This window comes from Athalia rosae, chromosome 5, assembly GCF_917208135.1.
Source record: "Athalia rosae chromosome 5, iyAthRosa1.1, whole genome shotgun sequence".
NCBI classification, from domain to species: domain Eukaryota; kingdom Metazoa; phylum Arthropoda; class Insecta; order Hymenoptera; family Athaliidae; genus Athalia; species Athalia rosae.
The window spans coordinates 4,250,570-4,273,453 of record NC_064030.1 but is presented as its reverse complement, the minus strand read 5'-3'; the positions used below and the strand labels follow the sequence as shown (position 1 = coordinate 4,273,453).

The 22,884-nt window shown below is 43.6% G+C and overlaps 1 protein-coding gene across 3 annotated transcripts in view; it reads right to left on the bottom strand.

Annotated features, from left to right (window-relative positions):
* Positions 1-22,884, bottom strand: part of LOC105689167 (delta-sarcoglycan) — a 133,334-nt gene that overhangs the window by 27,848 nt on the left and 82,602 nt on the right. Inside the window, exons 1-2 of one of the 3 annotated variants that reach the window (XM_012405994.3) lie at positions 20,531-20,958; positions 18,998-19,053 (exon numbers count right to left, since the gene is read on the bottom strand). In XM_012405994.3, coding sequence (XP_012261417.2) covers positions 18,998-19,053; positions 20,531-20,539 — 65 coding nt within the window. In that variant the 5' untranslated portion in view covers positions 20,540-20,958. Of the gene's footprint in view, positions 1-10,622; positions 10,757-18,997; positions 19,054-20,530; positions 20,959-22,884 lie in introns of those variants that run through there. The other 2 variants (XM_048655058.1, XM_048655059.1) reach the window with 2 other exon arrangements.

The following is a 22,884-nucleotide window of genomic DNA, read 5'->3' as shown; positions in this document are numbered from 1 at the left end:
ATAACTCGATCAATTTTACAGATAAATCAATTTAACTTTCAGATTCAGGTTCCTGGGGTCAAAATACATAGGAATAGCACATAAAAAAAAATATTTTTTTTTGACCCAAAATTGACAAAATTCTGAGGGGCTTTGGAAAATTTTTAAATTTTGACGAAAAATGTTTATTCTTCAAAATTGATTAAATGACATTTTTCTGATGTATTTCGACCTCAGGAACACGAATCCGTTGGCCAAATTGAGCTACGAATTTTTTCCATCGAGTTATCTTCATTTTCCTGCTGCGAAAAGTGAAAAATTGACGATAATTCGCTCAATTTCATCAATAGATCAATTCCGCTTTAAAATTCGGATTCCAAATGTCAAAATATTCAAGAATACTATAACCGAATGAAAGCTTAATGCCGATTCATATCATGAAAGTGCATCCAAATTTCCGGAAGTGTCAATGATTTCGGTAATCTCAAATCTTATAACGCGTTTCAGCTCTCCTAGCGCACAGAGACTGCGGGGTGTCGTCCTGTTCTTCTTTTTAAATGTACCGGGTGCGAGACTCTGCCGAGTCTCTTGATAGCGAGCAACGGATTTACTACCCTCTAAACTTTCTGAGAACTTCGGTAATGCGCTAATTTGGCAGTTACGGAAACACGTATCTGTACTCCACGTAACGTTGAAATAGTGACTTTACTCGAAAAAAGTTTGATTATAGGAAATTCAAAGTTTCAACCTCCATGTAGCTCGCCCATCTCCCGAGCACATACATATAATACTCGGTTATATACCCTATGTTGTCAAACTTTATTGGTATGTACATGTATCGTCAATAATGGCGGAGAGTTTATAGCCGAAGATTAATTGGTGTATGTAGCCAACCCACACGACGCGACCGGTAACTGACACGTGTACGTTGAATCACAGAGAGAGTTACGAATAAGAGTAGCGGGTTGACCATACATTGAATATTTTATTGATTCATCGAGCATGAGTGTGCATACAAATGGTGGAGGGAAGCTTCAGGTATTTATCTGGGGTACCCCATGATTGCAAACACCACAATCCCTAACCGCCCGGTATTTGATGTACTAAAGGTTAATCGGCACAGGTATCACAGAGGATTAGATGGCATTGGGATTCGCGCGGCATTGGGATTTCGGAGATATCCAAAATCAATTTTCGATGAATTTTTAAATACCTTTTCGAAATTAAATATTCATCATTTGTTATCCTCAGTTCTCAATCGCTCGGAATTCACTCCGACCAATTCAATGATTCAAATGCCATTTCAAAGTCATGAGATAATGTGACCCGTACCCCCCATTAATTATTTCATTACAAAACATTTTACGATTAACTGTAATGCAACAACGTTCGTCATTAATACCGAATTGATCCTTATTCGACTAAATTTACCGTCGGTATTACCATCGACGATCCGCGGTGCAAATTTCATCGCGCAACATTTTACTACGATCTCGCTGAATTTATCAATCAAATTTCACGTCCACACGACTACCACGGTCGTCCGATTGTGAAACGGGCGACGCAGGAATGAATTTTTCTCACGATTCTCACGCTGGAAAAAAAAAAGTATTTTTCACTCCTTTTCTCATTCTTTGGCGTTGCACGAGAAACTTTCACTTGCATCAGTGTATTATGCAAAACTCTGAAACAAAAAAAGAAAATACCAACGAGTAAAACTTGAAAAAAAGTAACATAGTTGCGTATACTCGGAGTACGCGACTACCTAATTAACTTCGAGAATATCGGCGAGCGTAATTGGACATGGAAAAAGTATAGAGATCTTGGGCGCAGAAGGTAGGGAAAAATTTTCAACGATAAAATGTCCTCCTTCCGTACTACATGTCCACAAAGCCTATCTACCTTGAACAGAAATTTACCTTCTATTACCTACAATATACCTTTGCGAGAAATATTGCGGTACGACAGAAGTAGCTTGTCTCAAAGCAAGTATTTAATAAAATATATAAAACTCGAACGTACTCTCGGCTTTTGTGAAAGTAGAGTTAATTTTTAGATGCAAAAAAAAAAAAAAAAGTAACGAATAAAAATAAAAACTGAATAATTAATTAATTAATATAATCGTAGGATAAATTAGTAGGCTGCATAAAATATTGTAAACATATATAATATATTTCACGTACATATATAACAGACCGTAACCTTCGGTTCGCTTTCCGCGCGAGCCGCTGGGGAATTGCAATTCCATGCTGCAGGTGCGTTATTTAACGTACCTTCGATCACCACGGCGTAGGAGGGAAGAGGGGTTGCATTTGTATTCGCACTGTGAAAACGGTGGCGCATATTATACACGTGCATCTACACGTACGTCGCTCGGTCATGTACACACGTACAGGTATAGTATATACATATATATAAATGCGGGGCACTGGGCACCCACACGCACGAATAACTATATACTCTGGTTCACACAGATACGGGTGGGTATGCACGTACAAATACATGCGGAGCAACCTACCTACTTGAAGCAAGCAACCCCGTGACCCGTTTCTTGTTAAATTACTCGACCAATATATATAATACCTGCATGTATACTCGTATATATATATATATATCTATGTAGATGCGGAATAACGAACACGTGTATGGAAACATTATACACGCGATATATGCGTATAGGTGTGTTTGAAACGGATTTAATTAGCCCCATGGAACAACTGAGTCCCTGAATTTCAGGGTACGCGGCGGTTGACGAGTATAGAACGGCGATATCGCTAGCCGTTCGTTTCTTATTCGACGATATTTCGGTTCTTCTACATTTCGAAGGGGTTGATATCGGCGCTAGGAGCTTGCAGCGTGGGAGTGGTTGGTATCGAAAAAGTTTAACGCGAAATCACATCGACTTCAGGGTGGGAGTTACCGAATACTTTAATTCGGTCAAACTTGTCGTTAGTAAGTTTGATAATGCGCCCGGTACAGCAAAACTTACGAAATTTATACTAGCGGGTTACGCTTTATTCCTTTTGCAAAAAGCGGAAAAGCTCCAGTTTCCGCTATTGTGGTGTACGACGAGGGCGTATCCCCGACGTAGCGTAATTCAAAGTCGGTCGAATGTACACGCGTCACGCGTGCAAACCGCAACTTCGTTACTCGCGGTGATCTCGCGCGATACCCGAAGTTTCTTTTAAGGGAAGCTAGAAACTGTGACCGAAGGAAATAAACGCCCCACGAAATCGAAGTGGAGAAAAAGCGAAAGCAAAAGCTGAAAATTTATCATCGTTATACCACAGGCGGTACGGATGCCTTGCACGCGCTACTTTGCACATCCGCATTTGTATTCCGATTCGCATTCCAGTTTCGGGATCCCGAAACGCCGGTGTAGGTGACTGACTAACTGAGTAACCGACTACTATTTTGCGCCCCTAAGTTAAGGGAACTAATAAGTTGGCTTTGCTCGGGTTATCACAACGCGTCGCGTCGCGGCTCCGATATCTCGCGCACGTATAACCCCGGTTGATACAGGGGCGATGTTGTATTTGCACGGAGAAACGCGTCGGTCTCTGCGAAGAGTCGGAGTCGAGTCGAGTCTGTAACCCGGCGTGAGTGTACCGCGGGGGGGAGGGGTGGGTGGTGGAATCGGGCCGACACACGAGGGGGTTAACTCCGAGTGGTAAACGCAGTTTGGTTCAGCGCCGGGACTTGAACTAAACTTTGTTTGTCACCGAGGCGCGACCCTGTTGTCTCTTTACTCGGTAACACCTTCGCTTCGTCTCGTTCCACCCTTTGTTTCTTCTCTCCTCTTCGCCCCGCGGTTCGCGTTTACGTCATTATACCGCCCTGTCGATGGAGGGAAGAGGGACGGGACGGGAAAAAAAAAACGAGGTAACAACGTCGTACGTTTGCGGACGAAATGTCGAAGCTCGTTCGCTTCCGTTCGACATTCTTTGCGCACGAATATACGTACATATTCATTTTATAGAAACGACGGCTTTGATAAGACGTTTTCGTTATGACTCCCCCCCTTCCCGCTTCCCGCGCGCGGCAACTCACCAGGTACTGCACATCGATGGCGGGCGGTTGGTTCTGATATTAGACGTTTTTGAACGGCTAAGTAAGTTTTTATAGCGACAATATTAGCCTCGGGTTGGTCGGTCGTCTTGTAGCCGCCCGGAGTGAGGCGGCTCTGGTGAAAATTGAAACATCATATCGACTTTACTCGAAGCTTCGAAGCTTGAAGCGGGGTAGTTTTGCCCCTATCTGAGCTCACCACTCTCCTCCCCTGATTTTCAGATAGAAAGACTCAATTTAGCCCGTCTACGGCACCCCGGCTTAGAAGAAATAAAAAAATAACAACGAAAATATCAAAGATAAGTTCTTCTCCATACTCCTATCGTCTGGAGTTGAGCTTTTCAAGGACGAATAAAATTTAAATATAAAGCGAACGAAAAATAATTAAATAACGGGTAGAGAAAAAAAAAATCAATCAAAAATACTCGAGTAATCTGGATACATACACACACGCAGAAAATCTGGGCAAAAACTTTTTATTTTCATCGAGTTTTTATTAGTTTTTTTTTCTTTTTCTTTTTTTTGCTTCCGTTTCTCCAAACGCAAATGCAGGAGCGACAGCTAATTTTCGAACACGTGACAAGAATAATGGACGGCGGTGCTGAGAGTGTGGCGTACAGTCGCGGGTTACAAACGATTCTAAAATATCAGCGAACGCGCCACGAGGTCTGATTTGTCGATGAGAGAGAGAGATAGGCTTTTGAAAAATGTTCACCGAATAAAACCGTTTAGCGCGAACGATACACGTCGCCAACGAGAAGAGACAATTTCAACGCGGTCAACCGATTCCGGACAAATAAAGAGGATTCGTTGAGCTTTAAATTAAAAGCCACGGGACTTTCGACGTTTTAAACTAAACTCGGTATTGACGTATCAACAAATAACTCGAAACGATGAATTTCAACCCTGATGCAGTCCTTCGTAAATATATGTTGGTCAGATCTAGGATCAACATTTTTTACCACCGACACCGGTGAGGTGAAAATCATCAAATTCGCAATAAAAAAATTATCATCGATCTCGTGGGTCCGAGTAAAATGGCTGGGCATTTAGAGGAGATGAGCCGTATCGCGCAGTTTGACGTGGAGGTTCTTGAATAGAAATTTGTCAAAAACTCTTCCGTTGTAGCTAAAAGCAGCGTAAAACGTACAATAAAAATGGGCAACAATAGACAGGGAAGTTGACGTTGTATCGGTGGAGAAATTCGTGTTCTCAACTCTCTTGCGGCTCGTATACAGTCGTGTAAGGTTTTTAGAAATTGAAGTGGAAGTGGAAGTGGAGAGGGGATCGGCAGTTGGGATAAAAGTTCATTCTGAAATAAATGCAATTCAACTATGCTTGTGGTCGTGAACGAGAAATATCTCGTGCTAAATGAAATGGACAAATTCCTATGGCCTCGTGCGGGCCACAGGCTACAAACTACCACCACCGACCAATATGATACGCCGACCGGGGCTAACCCGAACAATAGACACGGTCTCGTCGAACGAATGTAATCTCAGCACACGATCATGTCGTCCAGGATAAAAAAACAGAAATATATATATATATACATATGTGTATGTGTATACAGATTTTCACATCAACCCCAACGCGGTACGGTTCGCTTCGTGGCTTGCCTGCAGCGCAATCACTACATGCGAATTTTCCGCAAACGATTGTTAGCTTTATAAATAGAAAACTCGGTTGTAATTTTACAAAATGCAGCTAATTTTTTTTTTTTCTTCCATTCTCCGCAGCGCGGTAGTACATCGGAATTGAAGAAAAAAAAAAAAATAGCCATCAACGTGTGTTTTGCTTGAGAACGAATGATACGTCGGGTCAAGAAATTACATGCTAGCGGTACGAGACTCACGTGAGACCGGCGTGAACTGCAAAAATATGGGATCGATTTTTTGATCGAGATTGGAAGGCGTGTCTGCCGGTTTTCATAAGTATCGTGGTCCCGATAGTGTACGGATAGGGTATGCACCGCGAGGCATCGCGTCCGGGCGAGTTACAATACCAAGTTTGGTATTTGTTTAATAAAACTCGTTCGGAAAAAGGGGCATCGGAAAAAGAGGTAAAAGATCGCGGGCAAAGAGGCAGACTGCAGACTAGCGAGCACCGTGTGCGGAATCTCTTTACGATCCGAGTTTCCCTTCTGTTAAGATATTCGCTTTTAACCACCGTTTCCTTTACCAGGATGTACCGGTGAATATATATATACGCTGGGATGAATCAAATTTACGACAGCTGCCTATAGATCGATAGGGTGTAGTGACCATCCCGTATAACTGCGAAACCGGAATCCGTTTTCCGGAAGTTAATAATCATATAACGCCCTCATGAATAGCCACGGCTCTACAACTACCCTTATCCCTAAATTGAAATTTTCTCACTTCCGGTAAACGAGAAATTCCTCTAGGTTTATACCCTTTTCGATGAAATTCGATTACGTATTATAAAGCAAACGCAACGGCAAATTTAACCCTCAAAAATTGGCTCGGCGTGTTTTCGTGGAAAAAAATTTCTCACGAATATTTTTTACGATTCAACGGAACACTCTATAGGTACGCGGTTTAATGTCCTACCGTGAGTAATTGGACTATTCGAGCCAAGAAAACGAATAATAATCATAATAGTAATAATAATAACGCTAATAATTTCTTACAACGTGGTGATAAACCTCGAGGATCCGCTTCGCGGATGAAAATTAAATTTACGATAAAAACCTTTTTTTTAATGTCAGTCACATGTAAATTTGTTTTTTGTCAGTCTTTTTTCAGTTTTTTGTCTTTTTTTTTTTTTCCTGCCCTCCAAATTGGGCTACCCTAACGAACGCAGGGCCGAGGTACTTTGGAGTTTATGTTTACGATAAAAGGTGAACCCGGAAAAGTTGTTTCACCGCAAAAGCTGGCTCCAAATTTCACTCGTATAGTGTGACAATAAAAAATTTTATTCGCATCATGGATCGTTCGAGAACATCACTCGAACGAGGTGACTAAATTCTTCTTTTTGTTTTTTTTTTTTTGCACGAAACGTAACAGGCTTTCGCACAATTCAATGAATTTGTATTACAAGAAAAGATTTGATAACGTGCTTTTAAGCTCCGCGAACTCCGTTTAGTATGAAAACAATTATCAGTCTGACACCTTGTTTATGAATTCGTAAAACTTGATTAATTCAACCGGTGTTGTGTAACAACGTCGTGATACGCGAGAACAATCTGTTCGAAATACTGAGAAAGTTGAAGAAAAAAAAAATAAAAAATGAACATCCGTGAAAAGCTTGTACTTCTGTTGATGTACGACCGGAACGAACTACTGATTCTGTTTCGTGGATTAACACGATGGGTTAAACGAGAGCGTAATCCAGACGTGTACTTCGGCTTTAGAAAATTCGAAAACTTTCACTTGCGCTTCGTATGCGCATGGCGTTTTTGATACATGAATGATAAATCTTTGGGGGGGGGGAAACAACTCACCCCGGGTTCGCACGCAGGTGTCGGTTCAGATTTTCAACCCCCCCCCCCTCCCCGTTTCATACGTGAATTCAAAGTTTTCGGATTTTTTTCACTACTTTTTGTTTCTCTCACTCTTTCTTTGAACTTTTCAGACGGCAAACACCGCTGAAATCGAATGCCAGAGATTTAACGAGGACTAGAGATCAATAGAATGCGTAAATCTTTGAATTCGTGAATTTCAAACCGACGACTGTGATCTACACACGCATCGTGCGAATCTCTTAAATTCCGACGACTATTCATAAAATTTTCTTCCATTTCTGATCGATCATTCGTAACGTGCACACGTATTATTCTTGCATGTTTTTATTCTTCAAAAACTGTAACAGATTGAAAAATATCGAGCGAATTCGATCACCCGAGACCGTAAGTGAACGTGATTCTGTTCGAGGTAGTTACCGCCGACATTTGTCATCGTTAAAACTGCGATACCAGCGTTACGAGGTCAGAAAGAGTTACCCCGATACGTGTCTGCTTAAATGTTATCCAGCCTCACGTATATCTACTCGAGGGAATGGTCGACCAAAGATGAAGGAAATACAGAAAGCGGATGAAAGGGCGAAAAAAGAGACGTTGAGTTTCCCTTTTATTTCCTAACTCGTATAGACGTCTTCCCTAAATGCCATTTGTCCTAAGTTTATGGCAGCACGTAAGACCTCTTGGGTATCAACACCATTGTTGATGGTGGTCCATTTAGACGTAGGAAGACCGTACGTCGTCTTAACTCGTACCACTGGCGAGCATTCTTGTACGGTCTGTGGTTGGATCGCTTTGTCCATTCTCCATTGTAGCGACCGAGCAACTTAAGTCTCATTGTTTCATCTCATTCTACATTTTGCTTATCGCCCGGAAATGGACCTTACCACCAAGTAATTCTATTAAACCGTTTGCCTTTCGTCAAAACGAAACACAAAGTACTCTTACTCGTCTTGCGGCAGAGACCGCGTCGGCTGAAACTCATCAATGCAGCCCGAGAAGCTCTTCCGCTTCTAATTCTTCCATCGAATTTGCAATCCGCTGTTAAATTTTAATAACGCCCTTCGGTCATCGTTTTACTAGAATTTCATACGCGTACGATCGTGAATAAAATTCATTTGAATTTCGGTGTTACCAGGTGTTACTGACGTTTCCGGTGGACCAGAACCCACCCGGTTAAACTTCGGTAGGCCGAAGTGGACCAGTCACCGGTCGACGTTGATACGCGGTGACGTTTTACCGATAGTAATTAATTCATGCACCTCATCGCTACGCGCTCGTAGCTCACGTTGATTCTTAACGGGTATCAAGCTCCTGGTTGCCGCTCCGATCGCAAACCGGCGATTCAAGGACCAGCGCGAAGAATCTTCGTCCTTTCGTCCTCTGCGCTTATCCATTCGACGATTCGGCTCTAACGTGCGAGCTCGATATCTGCGGTTAAGATAATTTACGAGCCCTCACCTGGTCCCGCACCTTGCGAACGCCAGACGTTGGAAATCACCGCGAGTAAAACTACAAAGCAGCGGTGCATCCGCTCTCAAGGATATACACCGTATATTCCCCTGCAGTACCTGCCGCACCCCGAGTGTTCAAACTGAATGTACAGTAGGTGTGTAACAGATGTGCTGCACATACGTTGCGCCACGAAACGGGTGATAATGCAGTCCCAAGGGATCCACTCAATCTTGTCTCTGCTCGCATCTCTATGACCTTAGCGCAGTCGCTGCCGGTGTTCCAAGTGGGCCGTACTGCTTCCAAGCTGACTCAAATTATCAACGCGTGATACTGCGCTGCTTCTGTTGTACCTCGATAATACGAGTGCGACCCGCATGTAGGTACGGAAACTGAACGCGAACACATTCGAAGGAGGCAGAAACGTTAGACTATACATGGAACACCGGAGCCCGTTCCACGTGCGAATCACGTGTGTCTTCGAGGATGACCCAGATATCGTGCAAATTCGAACGATCCCACCTGCGGTTTTTTGTATTCGTCGGCGGGGTTTTTTTGTTGCTTCTTCCGCCATGATACAGCTGCGAAGAAATTTTTTTCCGTATTGCCACAGTGTCGGAGCCAGTTTTTTTTATATTCATTTTTTGTCGGTAGTTTAGAGGAAAATACCCGCGCGGATGGAATCGCGATTTACTCATTGGCGAGCGGTACCGCCACGCGGAAAACTACCGGCTAGCAGGTTACACACCTTTAATTTTCAACAGTTTTCAGCACACCGTACTTACATGTACCTGCGTATCCCGTACGGCTCGTATACTGAATGGTGCAATTGCAGCTACCCGGAGGTTGTAACGCTGCCTTTGGTTTGCGAGGGAGAGTTGAAAGCGTCCGTGTCTAGGGTGAAATGCTTATACAGAAGTTATATTTTCAGTAGCACGGTGAAACGAGGAACTGATAAAAACAAATATGGAAAAAGGTCTCGGATATGTCAGGGGAAGGGTGGAAATCCGTGCCACGTGATAAGCTGGTGGGCAGTTCTTTCTCTTTTCCGTATTTTTGGTTTTTTTTTTTTTTCGGTTTTGTTCTCTCCAAGGACGAAAAATTTTCTCCGTTTTTACACGGTGTTCCGCGGAGCTTTGAAATTGCAAAAGCTCCGAGAGAATTTTGACACCGTGGTTATCGACCCCCCGATTTGATTCCCTCACGCCCGAACGGTTGGGTCTTGAAAATATGTATTTCTTTCCGCTTTAAGGTAAGCGGCAGACAATAGAAGGAAACCTTTGCTAGAGTAAAGCGGAGTCTCAATCGGGAGAGACGCGATGTCGTAAATATCGGGAAATTGGAAATCGGTTAGTCTACGGATTCAATGGGCGAGCGGCGGCATTTGACGTAGCCCATCAAAACGGTTTTGTACTAAAAATTCTTAAACAATACGTGCACCGCCCCTGTTCCGATTCCGCCTTCTCTAATTCATCGATCGCGTTTTCTATTCAAGACGGAATTACTTCATCGATTTGGAATTCTACGAAGCCGACCTATCGACGGCTGTAACTTCTTATATCGGGACAGTTTTAATGGGAGAATGTTAACGCTATATATAAGGTTACGCGGTTACTTAGCCAAACAATAAATATGAAATTACCTAATATAAGATTGGATTTTTCCGGCCATGTCGTTCCGCGCCTCCCTCCTCCGACATATTGCCATCCATCCAGGTCACCCAAGTTCGCTACGAAGCGAAGCTTCCTCTCGAACTTTTTCTATTCGGTTCCACCTGGGCATTGATTTTACTCGAGGTTATAAGGTAAATACACGAGGTGTTGTGTGCTTGTTTAGGACGTGATCGCGGATCTGATAAACCGTTGTCCGCGGGACCCTGATTATCAGCGACCACTTTAAAAGTATTTTCGTACCTCGAATGATTTTACTGTCCGAAAAACAACGGAAAAATTTTCCCCGCGAAAAAGCGAAGAAGATCGGCGGATCGAGGGCGGGGTAATGTTCGATCGAATCGGATCGGAGAGAGAGAGAGCAGCGGGCCCACGCACTTCGGGATTATCGATGGGAAAACAGTAGGAGTTAAATTCATTTTCATCCCCATTGAGACGTGATCGTTTATATTCCCGGAATAGAAATTCGTTCGAATCCCATCTTCGATCGCGCTTTTTCAAATCGACTACATTTTCCCACTTCCTACGTTCGTTCGTCGCCGTCCCGTCAGCATCGGGGAAAAGTAGAACGGGTCGGAGCGGAGGAGAAGACGTTGGAAAAAGAGGGAATGGAAAATGAAGAGAGAGGGACGAGGGGAGGAGAGCGGGCCTGAGGATCGAGCGAGAAAGGAGTCGAAATTGGATGTTAACACATGACCTCGCGTCAGCCAATGTCAGCCGGCGTTCGACGTAGCACCTTCGCAACGGGGAGGGTCAGGTAGCTCTGATTGAACAGTGACGGATCGTTGCGCGATGTCCCTTTTGAATAATATCACCGGTCGCTTATTCACCGAGCTTAAGATCACACCGTTCTCGCCCTCGCCGCTAAAACTCGCCTTCTCGCGCACCACCCGGAGATCGGGAAGCTCGAGGGATAAAGTAAAGGGAGGTCTTAGGGCAGCCGTAGTATCTCCTGCGGTCCATTGTGCAAAACAGGTTAACCTTACAGATTGAATTTCACTTCCGTCGCTCTTTCTCAGAATTTGCCGTACCTCTCTGTGAATACGTTTTGAATTTTTTACCTCAACTCTCGCCCGGGTCACACGGCGTTGCGACTTTTTTTTAAAAGAAATTCTTCTTCTCTACGTTTGTTTGCGATATCGATCAAAATTTTTCCACATTTGATCAAGAGTTGTTTGGTCAGCTTCTATCATATCTGTATCGCACTTTAAAAATTTAGTGGCGAAAAAAAAAAAAATTCCAGATCCTGAGCATTGTTGGCACGTCCAATTCTACTCACCTCTATCAACCGAAGTTACGTTTATCTCTGGATCGTTTCCAACGTCGAAAGTTAACGTTTTCGGTTTTTGTGGCATTGATTCCGTTCGGCCGTTATCGAGAGTCAGGCTCGTTTCGAAGTAACTATAGCAGCCGAACGATCGAAGAGGCCTTCTGATTTCGTATTCTTATATTCGTCCCGTGACTTTTTCATTTTCGCACAAAGCGCGGTATCTCGGTCCATCTGCGAAGCGTTTTTCCAGCCCGCACCAATATTTCCTTGCGAACATCTCACTCGGTCCAATGAGGGTAGGAGGAGAGGAAAAAAAATTCTCAATCTCTGATAGGCTCTGCGCGAAGGGGTGCGGACGGCTAAAGAGGAAGTGAGCGAACGTGAGAGTCAGAAAAAAAAAAAAAAAAACGAAAAAGAATGAAAGGAAGAGACAGAGATGTATAAAGAAGGAAGGAAAGGGGAGAGAGGAGGCTTATGATTGGTTCATTTGATTTGCATCGGAATTGTAATCATGCGACACATGGCCCCGCGCTAACACCTTTCGCCGTAAGGTCTCCTCTCTCATATCCAGAGTATGGGATCGTTTTCGACGTGTGAGGGTGGAATTTTTAGTTCGAGCGAGCGCGAATGTAACCCAGGAAACGCGTAATAGCGCGTAAAAGTAGGCTGCCTACCGTCTACGGACGACGGAGAAGAGGCTCGAGATGACGCGTGAAATAATCTTGGGATTGGAAAGATTTGAATAAACCGTAGATACGACGTGGAGCCCCGGGCTCTCATCTCCATTCGTGCGTAGCACGCCAACATTCGACTTATAATAAAAATTTGACCGGACTAAATATTTCCACGCTCTATTCAAAGTCCTCGATTTTCCGGATCTCCGAAAAATCGGGGGGCGGACGGGGGTGAGGGTGATGGAAAATTATTCACTCTCGAAAAACAGATGCCCCCTTCGTTTATCGCGTACGCGAGCTTTCAGACCGCTGAGAAACTTACGAACACTGTACATATACAGAGTATTTGCTTGGGTTGACTAACAACGTTGACTTTCTCTCTTTTTCGCGGCAAATGGGAGTCATACAAGCATCGGCGGGCAGGGGGGGTGGTCCTCCTCGCCGGTTGTTTCTTTAGTTGGGAAATCGGTAGCCGTTTCAGTATTTCCGTACAGTGTTCGCGAAACCGAACCGCCTCCGTATGGTATCCGCCTGCAGCAGTGGGGCGCGTGAATATTTCATGGGGACGTTTTTATATAGGTAGACTGATCCCTCAACCCGCGGCAACGGCGGCGGAGTTTACCTCTCTGCAACGTTTTACCCTCCATCCGCGGTAACGTTCGCGTTGCACTGATGCACGATCGACGGATGAAGCGCCGGCAGGATTTACCCCCTTTGAGCGCGCTGTTTGTGTTCCGGTTTTCGGGGGGCGGTGGTTTTTTTTGTTCAGGATTTTATATCCGATCGATGCGTAGATAAATCTCCGCACCGCAGATACTCCCCTCGTCGACTAGCCGCACATCCGACCGTCTGACACAATAAGCCGGGTAAACTCGCTGCGAAAAAATACCCGCAAAAGTGTGAGCCAATTTTTGGACTCGCGACATTCGAACCGCTCGACGGATTGCGAGAATTCCTTTCGGAGCGTTCGAAGCGACCGAGCGTTAACGGGACACCGATGACCGGATGCATGATATTACGGGTGTCGCTTCTGACGCCGATGGACTTTGTTCGAAATTTTTGCTCATTTTCTTCAAAGTCATTTTTCACGGTAACGACAATTAGCGCTAGAAACAATACGATGATCGGTGAGAAAGAAGAGCGAAAAATTCAACGTCGGCTGATTCGGGCGAGCGAATTATTTATGGATGATCAATCGCAATGGAAAACGAATTTTCTCCTCGCTATAATACCGAAAAAAAAAAAAAATAGTCCGGGCTTACGCTACTAATCTGTCGTTGACTCTCGTATGTATACGGACATGAGGGTTGTTTGAAAATTAATGTACTCGTATGGAGCATATCTCTCATTCGACTTAGTATTAAATAATTGCTGCACAAGGGATTATCAAACCTGTTTACCCCGCGAATCTGATTGAATATTGATGACGATCGAATTCGATCGAAAACGACCGCGTCATTCTCATCGTTTCGCTAGCGTTTCTTACGAGTATAGAGACTCACCCGATTGTAACGGTTATAATTTAAATGAACAAAAAGGACAACGGATAAAAATCCGTATCTCAAATAATGGCGGAGCGGCTTAACGACCAGTAAAATGGACCGACATTATCATAGAGCGTGATAGCGACGGTAGACCTGGACGAGAGTGGGATAAGATATGGTGGATACATAAGGAACATTTCACAAAGTTATCGGTTTATTTTCCAAATGCAAATAACCGGAATAATCCATATTTTATACCGGGATGATACCTCCTTCGACTAGGCTTGCTGAACAAAGTTTATTCCAAAAGTTGGGAGAGTTAGAGCAAAGAAAAGTAAAACGAAATTCAAACTTCGAACGGTAGAGTCGACGACTCCGAACCGCTGCGTCTTTCCGACGGTGATTTTTTTTTTTTTTTTCTTCTCCCTTCTCCTTTCTCAACGATTACATTGACCACTCGCCGAACGTGCACGCGAATCAACTCGGCGCGGTAAAGCGATAATTCGAAAAAATTCTTATCGCCGCATTCGAAAAAACAAAAAATATAATAGTGTCGTTATGCCCGCGGTATTTCCGAAGTGTGGGAGGGTGAAAATCTTTGAGCCCTACAGATGCCTGAAATAACGCTCGACGTATTTTCTTTCAATCTGCGCGTATCTGATTGGTGAGAGAAGCACGTCGAATAAGAGAGGAGAGGCTGGGGGATGAGGGCAGAAGGCAGAATGAAAAAAGAAAAAAAATACAAAAAAAAGGGGTAAAAAAAAAAATGTAAAATGAAAAGAGCAGAAAAACAGGGAATCGTACCGTCATCTCGCAGGATAAGATGAGAAAAGAGGGCACAAGTAGAAATCACTCGGTCTCTTGTAAATTCTTATTCGGGACCGCGGCGCAGCGCAGCGGCAAATGGGAATGTGCGGATAGCACAACCGTGGCAGATGGTGGAAGTGGCATGGCGAAAAAAAAAAAAAAAAAAAACCCCCCCGCCCCCGTGAATTGCGAAGAGAAAAGGTGACGTTCGAATGTTGTGATCGTCGGTACGTCCTTCGGAATGAAAAAAATATCAATTGATTAATCTCGCGACTCGCGGCAGACGAGGAACGCGCGGTGCCCGATGCTCGACGTAGTAATTTTGGTTGCGGTACCCGCGACATCAAGGGTTGCCTCCAATCTCCGCGTTCGAACTTTTCTTTCAGAAAAATCTCCGTCTGCACGCCTCCCCTTTACCCCTCTTCACTTTTCTCAGCCTCGTATCCCTGCCTATCCCGTGTCGTCGTACGACACCCTTGCGCACGGATCCCACCGACGCCGTGTTATTCCAAGTATTATACTCTCGTTTTGAACTCCAATTCTTCTTTTTCTTTCTTCTCCTTCTATTTTCTCCAATTTTTCATTTTCATTTTTTTCCCAAGTATATCACAAAACGCCTCGTTCCGTGAATCTTTTCAATCGCTGAACATGAAAAAAAAAAAAAGTAAAATTCTATTTCGGTACGTACTCAACAGCGACAAACGTGACTTAATTTTCCTGGCTGATGATTAATTTTTGTACTAGTTTGCGATTTTATCCACGAGCGTCACGCTTTTACGGTTTCAAATACCGAACGGAAGATTAGAAGAAGAAGAATCCGAATCGAGAGTGGGTAAGTAGAGTGAAGAAGAAGGGGAAAAAAATTTATGCTACGAAAAGTGAATTTTTTTTTTTCATCCATACCCTCCAACTTTTATACACCCAACTTCTCCCCGGGTTTTCCCCAATTCACGCGTTCTCTACACCCATCTTGTAGAACATAGCGTTTGTATGCGAACCAGGATGTCAATATACGGGGAGAATAGTCCTTGGAAATATTATATAGGTGTTTCATATGGGTCTATGAAATTTGAGTATGCGAGGAATTTTATAAACTCCACACCGATTTTCGATGAAAATCGACGGTGAAATTTTCGCAAATACAAAATCTCCATTTTTTTTTTTAACAAAGCCTCGCATAGCTCAGCGTTTCCATGTGAACAAGAATTTTCGAAAAGATTCAGGGTGAGCTCTTTTCACTCGACCAATTAAAAACTCGCGCGCTTCTTTAATTTTCTCAACGTTCCGCAGTGTTTTCGCTTTTGAATGCTCGTGGAGGAACGGAGCTCGCGAATATTAGAAAAATCTAAAAACTCACTCCGTTTTTAACCCGCGTTGGACCTTGCTATTATTACAACACAACTCCCCCTGATACGGGATGTAGTATGCGCAAATTTTACACGCGTAAAACGTGCGCTGCTTTTGAGCCTTTGGTAGTTGGAAGTTTTGCAGCACCAGCTGTTCACATCTTTCTAGAAAATCGGATCAACGCTCGGGGGTAAAAAATTTTTCGAAATTATCTAAAAATCTAAAAAGTGAAGAATCGAACGATAAGTCGACGGCAGCTTTTGAAAATATATTCCCACGACGGAAACGGACTCGTCGACGAAAATATCACCGAAAGCTCATCGCCGAGGTACACTTTCCGCACCGAGTGTCGTTCGTCGCAAAAATTCTTCGGGCTCTCCGGTATACCTGTACCTAATATTCCCCATTTCCCATACATCCAACAATTCCCGTACACAATGCATCCGCATAATGGTATCTATAGTAAAATTGAGTGGTACAGTGTGCGCGACTAATTGAGCTATTAGCATACCTACCCACGTGGGCTAATTAACCGGGAAGCTCACACTTTTTCACAAACCTGAACTTCAAAGAGTCCTTTTTCCACCGAGGCTCCGGGGAAATGTCGAGTAAAACATCCGTAATGCATATCCAGCTGTTAGCGACCGGCAGGTTCGCGATATAAGGCATAACCGCCGCGTATACCGTAAGCTGAAATACGACGATAATGACAAACGCGGTGAAATTTTCTGACGCTAAACACGCTGTCAACGCGAATCATGAGCAAGAACGATTCACGTCATTCCGACAGATTACGCGGCATGTTATCAGTTCGTTATATCAACGATTTTGGTGATTTTGTTTTTTTTTTTTTTTTTGTTCTCTTCATTTCTCCAACGCCGGACAGACGCAGTGACAGCCACTACGGGTGAATACGCGTACGGTGTACGCGGCCGTTAACGAATCGTTCATTATATTCACGCGTGGTTGAATATTCGCGAGAAAATGAAGTCACTTCTGTACGTACAGCGGAACCATCAGTTGATCCGATAATTTGTACCCGTTCCGACAAATTAACCGAAATAACCATTGTTTCGTTTAAACAAATTTTCGCAACGGGCGTTTAATATTCAATATACATGACGGTATATTAATGTCCCGCGCATATTGCATAAATGTAAATCGTGTTCAGTCGAGGCCCTAGGCTCGATCATTCCCGCAGTATATTATTTCGTAAATTATGCGGACCTTACCTACGCCGACCGGTTCAGTTGAAATGCTTTGATCAAGGGCTGACCAAAACATATAATTAGGTGGGTTTTATTCGTCAATGATAATTCAGGTGTGGGGCGCAGGTAGCGATGGAAAATGTCGCACTATTGTACCGGACGTAAAATTCAAAGGGTGCGGACAGGTGGTGAAACGCGGTAGACGTAGAGCTTGAAAGCTGGTAGGGTCAAGCTAAACGGATAAATGATACACAAGTGGACACGACGCCGGACGAAAGAGACTAAAACAAATAATAAACAGTTTGCGACCGTCGGATTAACGGAACCTTTTTTCGCAGCAATTACGCGCGTGCCTTCAGCCTCGCGGGGAGAGAGAAGAGAAAAAGAAAAAAAGGAAAAGCCCAAAAACGAATTCCCCATTAAAGGATTAGCGTATAACTGATTCAGGTCTGACCACCGCAGCATCGAGCTTGCGAAAACGGATGACTTCTCGGCGAATCAATTGAAGACGAATTTTCACCAAACTTCGCCGGAACTACGGTATCGAACGACACGAATTCCTTGGTAAATTTCAACAGCGGTAAAGAAACGTAGAGAAAAATTTGAGTAATAGATTAAGAGATGTTTTTATTTGAAATAACGAAGCATAAGGTACTTACACTCCGCTGTCGGCAGCTAGCACCGCGATAAGCTTTTCCGCAGTAGTTTTAACCGTGGCAACACATGCCGAGATTCAAAACCAATAACAATTTATTACCCCATGGGAATAGCTGCAGGTGCGCGGTGAAGATAATGGGCGCAGCACTTCGTGTGTTAAAATTATTAAATTTGCAATTAGACTTGGCGTAGGTTAGTCACGCGAGGATGATAAAACTTTTGAATTAAGTTCCCTTACACAGGGATTACGAATTCATGTATGCATATTTGTGTACCGCCTTATCGTCGAATGTAAATCACGGGGGTATCAATATTACTATATTCCTATTGAAATTCCGGTACTCCGACATACCTGTACGTGGGTGTGCGTTAGCCAGAAGAATGATTTGGATTAAAGCTCGCAAGCTGCACAATTCCCCGTTACTCTGCTTCGCGAGTTTGTTTTTCTGCTCGCCTGGCTCTCGGGCCAAGTCCAAAGAAAATAAGCAAATAGTAGTATAGTTTCACTCCTGTCTCTACTACCAACCACCAAAGACGACATCTGACAACTTTGTTCAGGATTCTTTTACGCTTTTTCCTTACTTAGTTTTCTCGTTTTTGCTGAGAAAACAGTCGGAGCTATTTCTTTGCTATTGATTTGCGTCTTTTCTTTCATTCATTCGTCGTCCGTAGTTAACCTCCTACCCGCCGAGAACCTCGTGTTCCTTTTTTTTTGTTTCTGTCCTAGTATCTTCATACAAAACTTTGTAACACAAAATATATATTTTTTTTTTTCAAACCAGCTAGCTCATGGTATGTCACAAAAGTAATGCCCCGAAAGCTCCTCGTTATTAATAAAGCGGATCAATCTTCTGCAGGGCAATTTTATTATTAGTCCTTAGTAATAGTTGAAAATCTTACCTGAATTTTTGCTCCGAATGTGGAGAATTATCCGGGGATTTGTGATTGTTTCCAGTCTGCAACAAAAATTTTTTAACGAATTTGTTAAATCGGTGGATCATGAGTGGCCACGAGTCATTTATGCGAAGTATTTCAGCTCATTTTCGTGACTGAAACGTCGCCGTCAATGAGAGCTTTCAACGATCATTCAGCGAGACGTGTAATTTGAAGAAAAAAAAAAAAAAAAAAAACTCGAAAGCTACAGATACGTATCTCCGCGAAACTCGTGTCAAATAGAAGAAGGGTGTGCTCTGTAAGCCTGCCAACCGCACGTGCTTTCGAAAATCACCTACATGGTCATTCGCCCCGACAACCCGAATTTCGGTCATCACAAAAGACTCCAACAGATTTCGCGTGAACAAACGTTAGCCGCAATACTATCAAAGGTTGTGCGCGAAACGTGAAAAAAATCAGCAGGGATTTTCCCAGAATTCGTTAATAATTTTCATCGGTGATTGATAGAAATTGTAATACCGAATTTTGACGTGCATCCGTATGAACAGGTACTCTGTTATGGATTGAAGGATTTGCAAATGCATCCGTACACCGTTGCGAAGCTGTATACGTGCAGGGACCTGCACCGAGTGCTGGTACACAGAGTTTCGCGAAAAACCGCGAGTACTTAATCACGTGATTTCGTTGGTTTGCTACAATTCCAACGAGTTCGTATTACGCGGTTCGGGGGAGACCGACGCCTCGTACCCACTGCGTGGCACGGATTATGACGGGCGGCGGAGGGAAATAGATGAGAAAATTTCATTCCGCTCATATCGGAGTCTAGAAAATTCCGCATCACACGTTACTCGATCTTACAACCAGCCCGTTTCGCCTCGCCGATATATCAACGTTTGGCGGAGGTATTCTAGCGCGACTAATTTTCCATGAGAATCAAGGAAAACGTTCGGTTTTCTAACTTCGAAACGTTTGGCAGTAGCGAGAGAATTTCCGCTCCTCGTTTACTTTCGCTTGGCACTCCGAGGCTTTTACGCGAACATCTGTTCACCGTTGCTAAATTGCATGTCCTTAAATCAAGTCTTGTCAGCCGTGATGACAGTTACTGATATGTTAATAATTGGCCTCAACTACCCAAGGCGCCGTTCACGTGCGCTCTACCAAATTTATTCGCGATATCTACGCCTGCGAATCTGAATGCCCCTGCTAATTTTCCGATGGAAAATCTGGTCGGAAAAATTGAACGACTCGATAATTCGTCGCATGGACGATCGAGGTCGTGATTTTTGATTAAAAGAAATTCCCGTGTAACCCGTTCAATGTGAAAAAGTGTTCTGTCTTTTTATTTTCGAAGTTCTGCGGGAAACGGAAGGCGATCATCCGCGCTGCGCGGATCTGATCCGAATTCTCGAACAATAGAGGATTATTATTAATAGAAAATAAAAGAACAAGTTTTCAGCTCTGTCATTTTAATGACGGAACGGACACCGTTACGTGGTCCATCGTTCTAAAATTTACTCGGTAAAATTATTACACACTGACCGCATTCATTCTCTGGATTCTTTGATCTTGAGGGAGACGGAAGCTCACTCAGCTTATACAGTCGATCCGAAGGATCGTAAAATTAATTATCGCACATAAAATACCGTGAGACTTTTGCGGCAGAAAAATCAACAGTCACTTCGTAAATTTTACTTCACCACATCGATAATTATAGCGAGAATACTTTTTCTTTTTCTTTCTATCTCCCTCTCTCTTTTTTTTTTTTCTCTGTTCATGAATTACGAAATGTAATTTCCCCTCGTTTCTAATCACTTTTGAATCGTCGAGCACTTGATGTTTAAACGTTTCTCGAATATTTTACGAAATTTCTTTATCACGTGCTTTCGAATTGTTAAGCGTCACGATCCGGCCATTATACGTAAACGCTTCTTGTTCTCTTAACAACGAGAAGAAGACACTCTGTTGGATCTTCTGGTCCGACTGGACGAAAATACTTCAGTATAGCCCTATAGTTACACTCGGTGTTCCACATAGTGGGAAAAGCTCTCTCTACCCAGTGGGCTATTTTCGTTGGGTTTTGGCCGACTAATCTATTTTATTTTTCTTGAAATAATTCACCAGGTGTTCACCCTTCCGTTTCACTCGATACCTCGAGAATTCCGCACTCAAATTTTAAACAACCGTTGGAACGATGCGGGCGCTCTTTTATCGTTCGCCGGAAAAGCAAGAGAAACAAATAATACCAAAAGAAAAAAAAAAAAAAAATTTCTACATATTCGACGCGATCCGTTATCTTTCCGTGGATCATACCTGAGGTCGCGTTCGCAGTCGACCGCGATTCGGCGAGGTGCGAGGAAAGGAAAGAGTTTGCGGGGTGGTGTGATTCGTTGACCGCCGGAGAATTCTCCGCTCCGGAAAAGCTACAGCGGCGAACGTTGGCGGACTCAAGGAATTCGACATGTTTACGAATTCAACGTATCGCCTCGCCACTATTTTCCGTACTTTTACCCGTACGGAGGAAATTTCTCTACCCGACCCCGGGCAAACTCCAACAGCGGTCAACTTCAGTAGCTGAAGAATTTAACGACATCGTCTGAACTATTCCGAAGATGTTTCCTGCATTAATCAACGCCCGAAACCGAGTCGGAAAATCTTTTGGATTTTTTTTTTTTTTCTCTTCTGATTCGCGAACAATCGAAGAAAAACTGGGCTCACTCGCGGAAGTTCACCTCCTCCGGATTTCAGACGGTCCCACGATTTTCCCAGCAATTTAGAAGCCCCGTCGTTTGGTTTGAAGCGTCGTTATTTCGTAGATCTGATGCGGAATGCGCATGGAGGTAAAATAAACGGAGTAGATTATAGTGATACGACGGTAGAGCGAAGAAAACGTACTTTTCCATCAGCTTTGAAAGCGTTCACGATCAAATGAAATGCGGCAAAACTATTAAATCGGAATAAGTAGATTCCTGGGAGATTTGTCATAGGACATTCATTCAGCGATCTGATCACCCTGCACGACGAACGATGGACTAGAGATAATTGGGGAGGAAAAATTCTGACGTCCGACAAAATCCTTATATACAAGCGCGTAATCGTAGCTGTACCGTCTGCGTAAAAATTGATTTTCACTTCAAAAAATTCTCGAGAATTTAATTGTGAGAAATGAGAACAACCGCATATGAAATGAGTATAGCATTCGTCACGTGGAGGAATAAAATCCAAAGCGCAAATTGACATGTCCCGTGTGCATGTCCGCCAGCCCTCGTTGGTAACATTGAATCCGATGAAGCAATTACTGGGGCGCGTTGTAAGCGTGAGCTTAACGTTAGATTAACCACCCGGAAGTGCCGCCATTGTCCACCGCTAATCTGATCACAGATGCTCTTCCGTTCCCACAATGTTTGTTTGCGGTTGCGTCGGCGGATCCGTAGAACACCGCAGAGACTCGGTCGCCGAGTGTCTCAATCGTCCGTAATCTTCCCTTCTTCTTCGCGCACACGCACACCGTTTTCTTCGTCTCCGACGAAAACGCGAATGGAACGAAAAATACCTACCTGTAGAAAAAAGAATTCCCTCCTCCACTTTCTTTCGAAGGATTCCAAAAGCGAAATGTTCTCGTTCGTCCGTTCGTTGAAATCTCGGCAACAAAATTGAATTGGAGTAGTACAGCTATTAAAATAATGATAACTTTGTTGGACCGTAATTGAGATTCGCTTTGCATACCGATACGGTGGGAACGTATGAATGCGTATGGAAATTCAAGGTCCGCTGAATCCCGCCATCAACGGACAATTAATCGAGGGACCCCGGTTCTCTCGCTATCTTTAGATTCGCACGGACCGACGAGTTTCCGTTTAATCTCGGTACGACAAACGTCGTTTAATCGTCAAAAC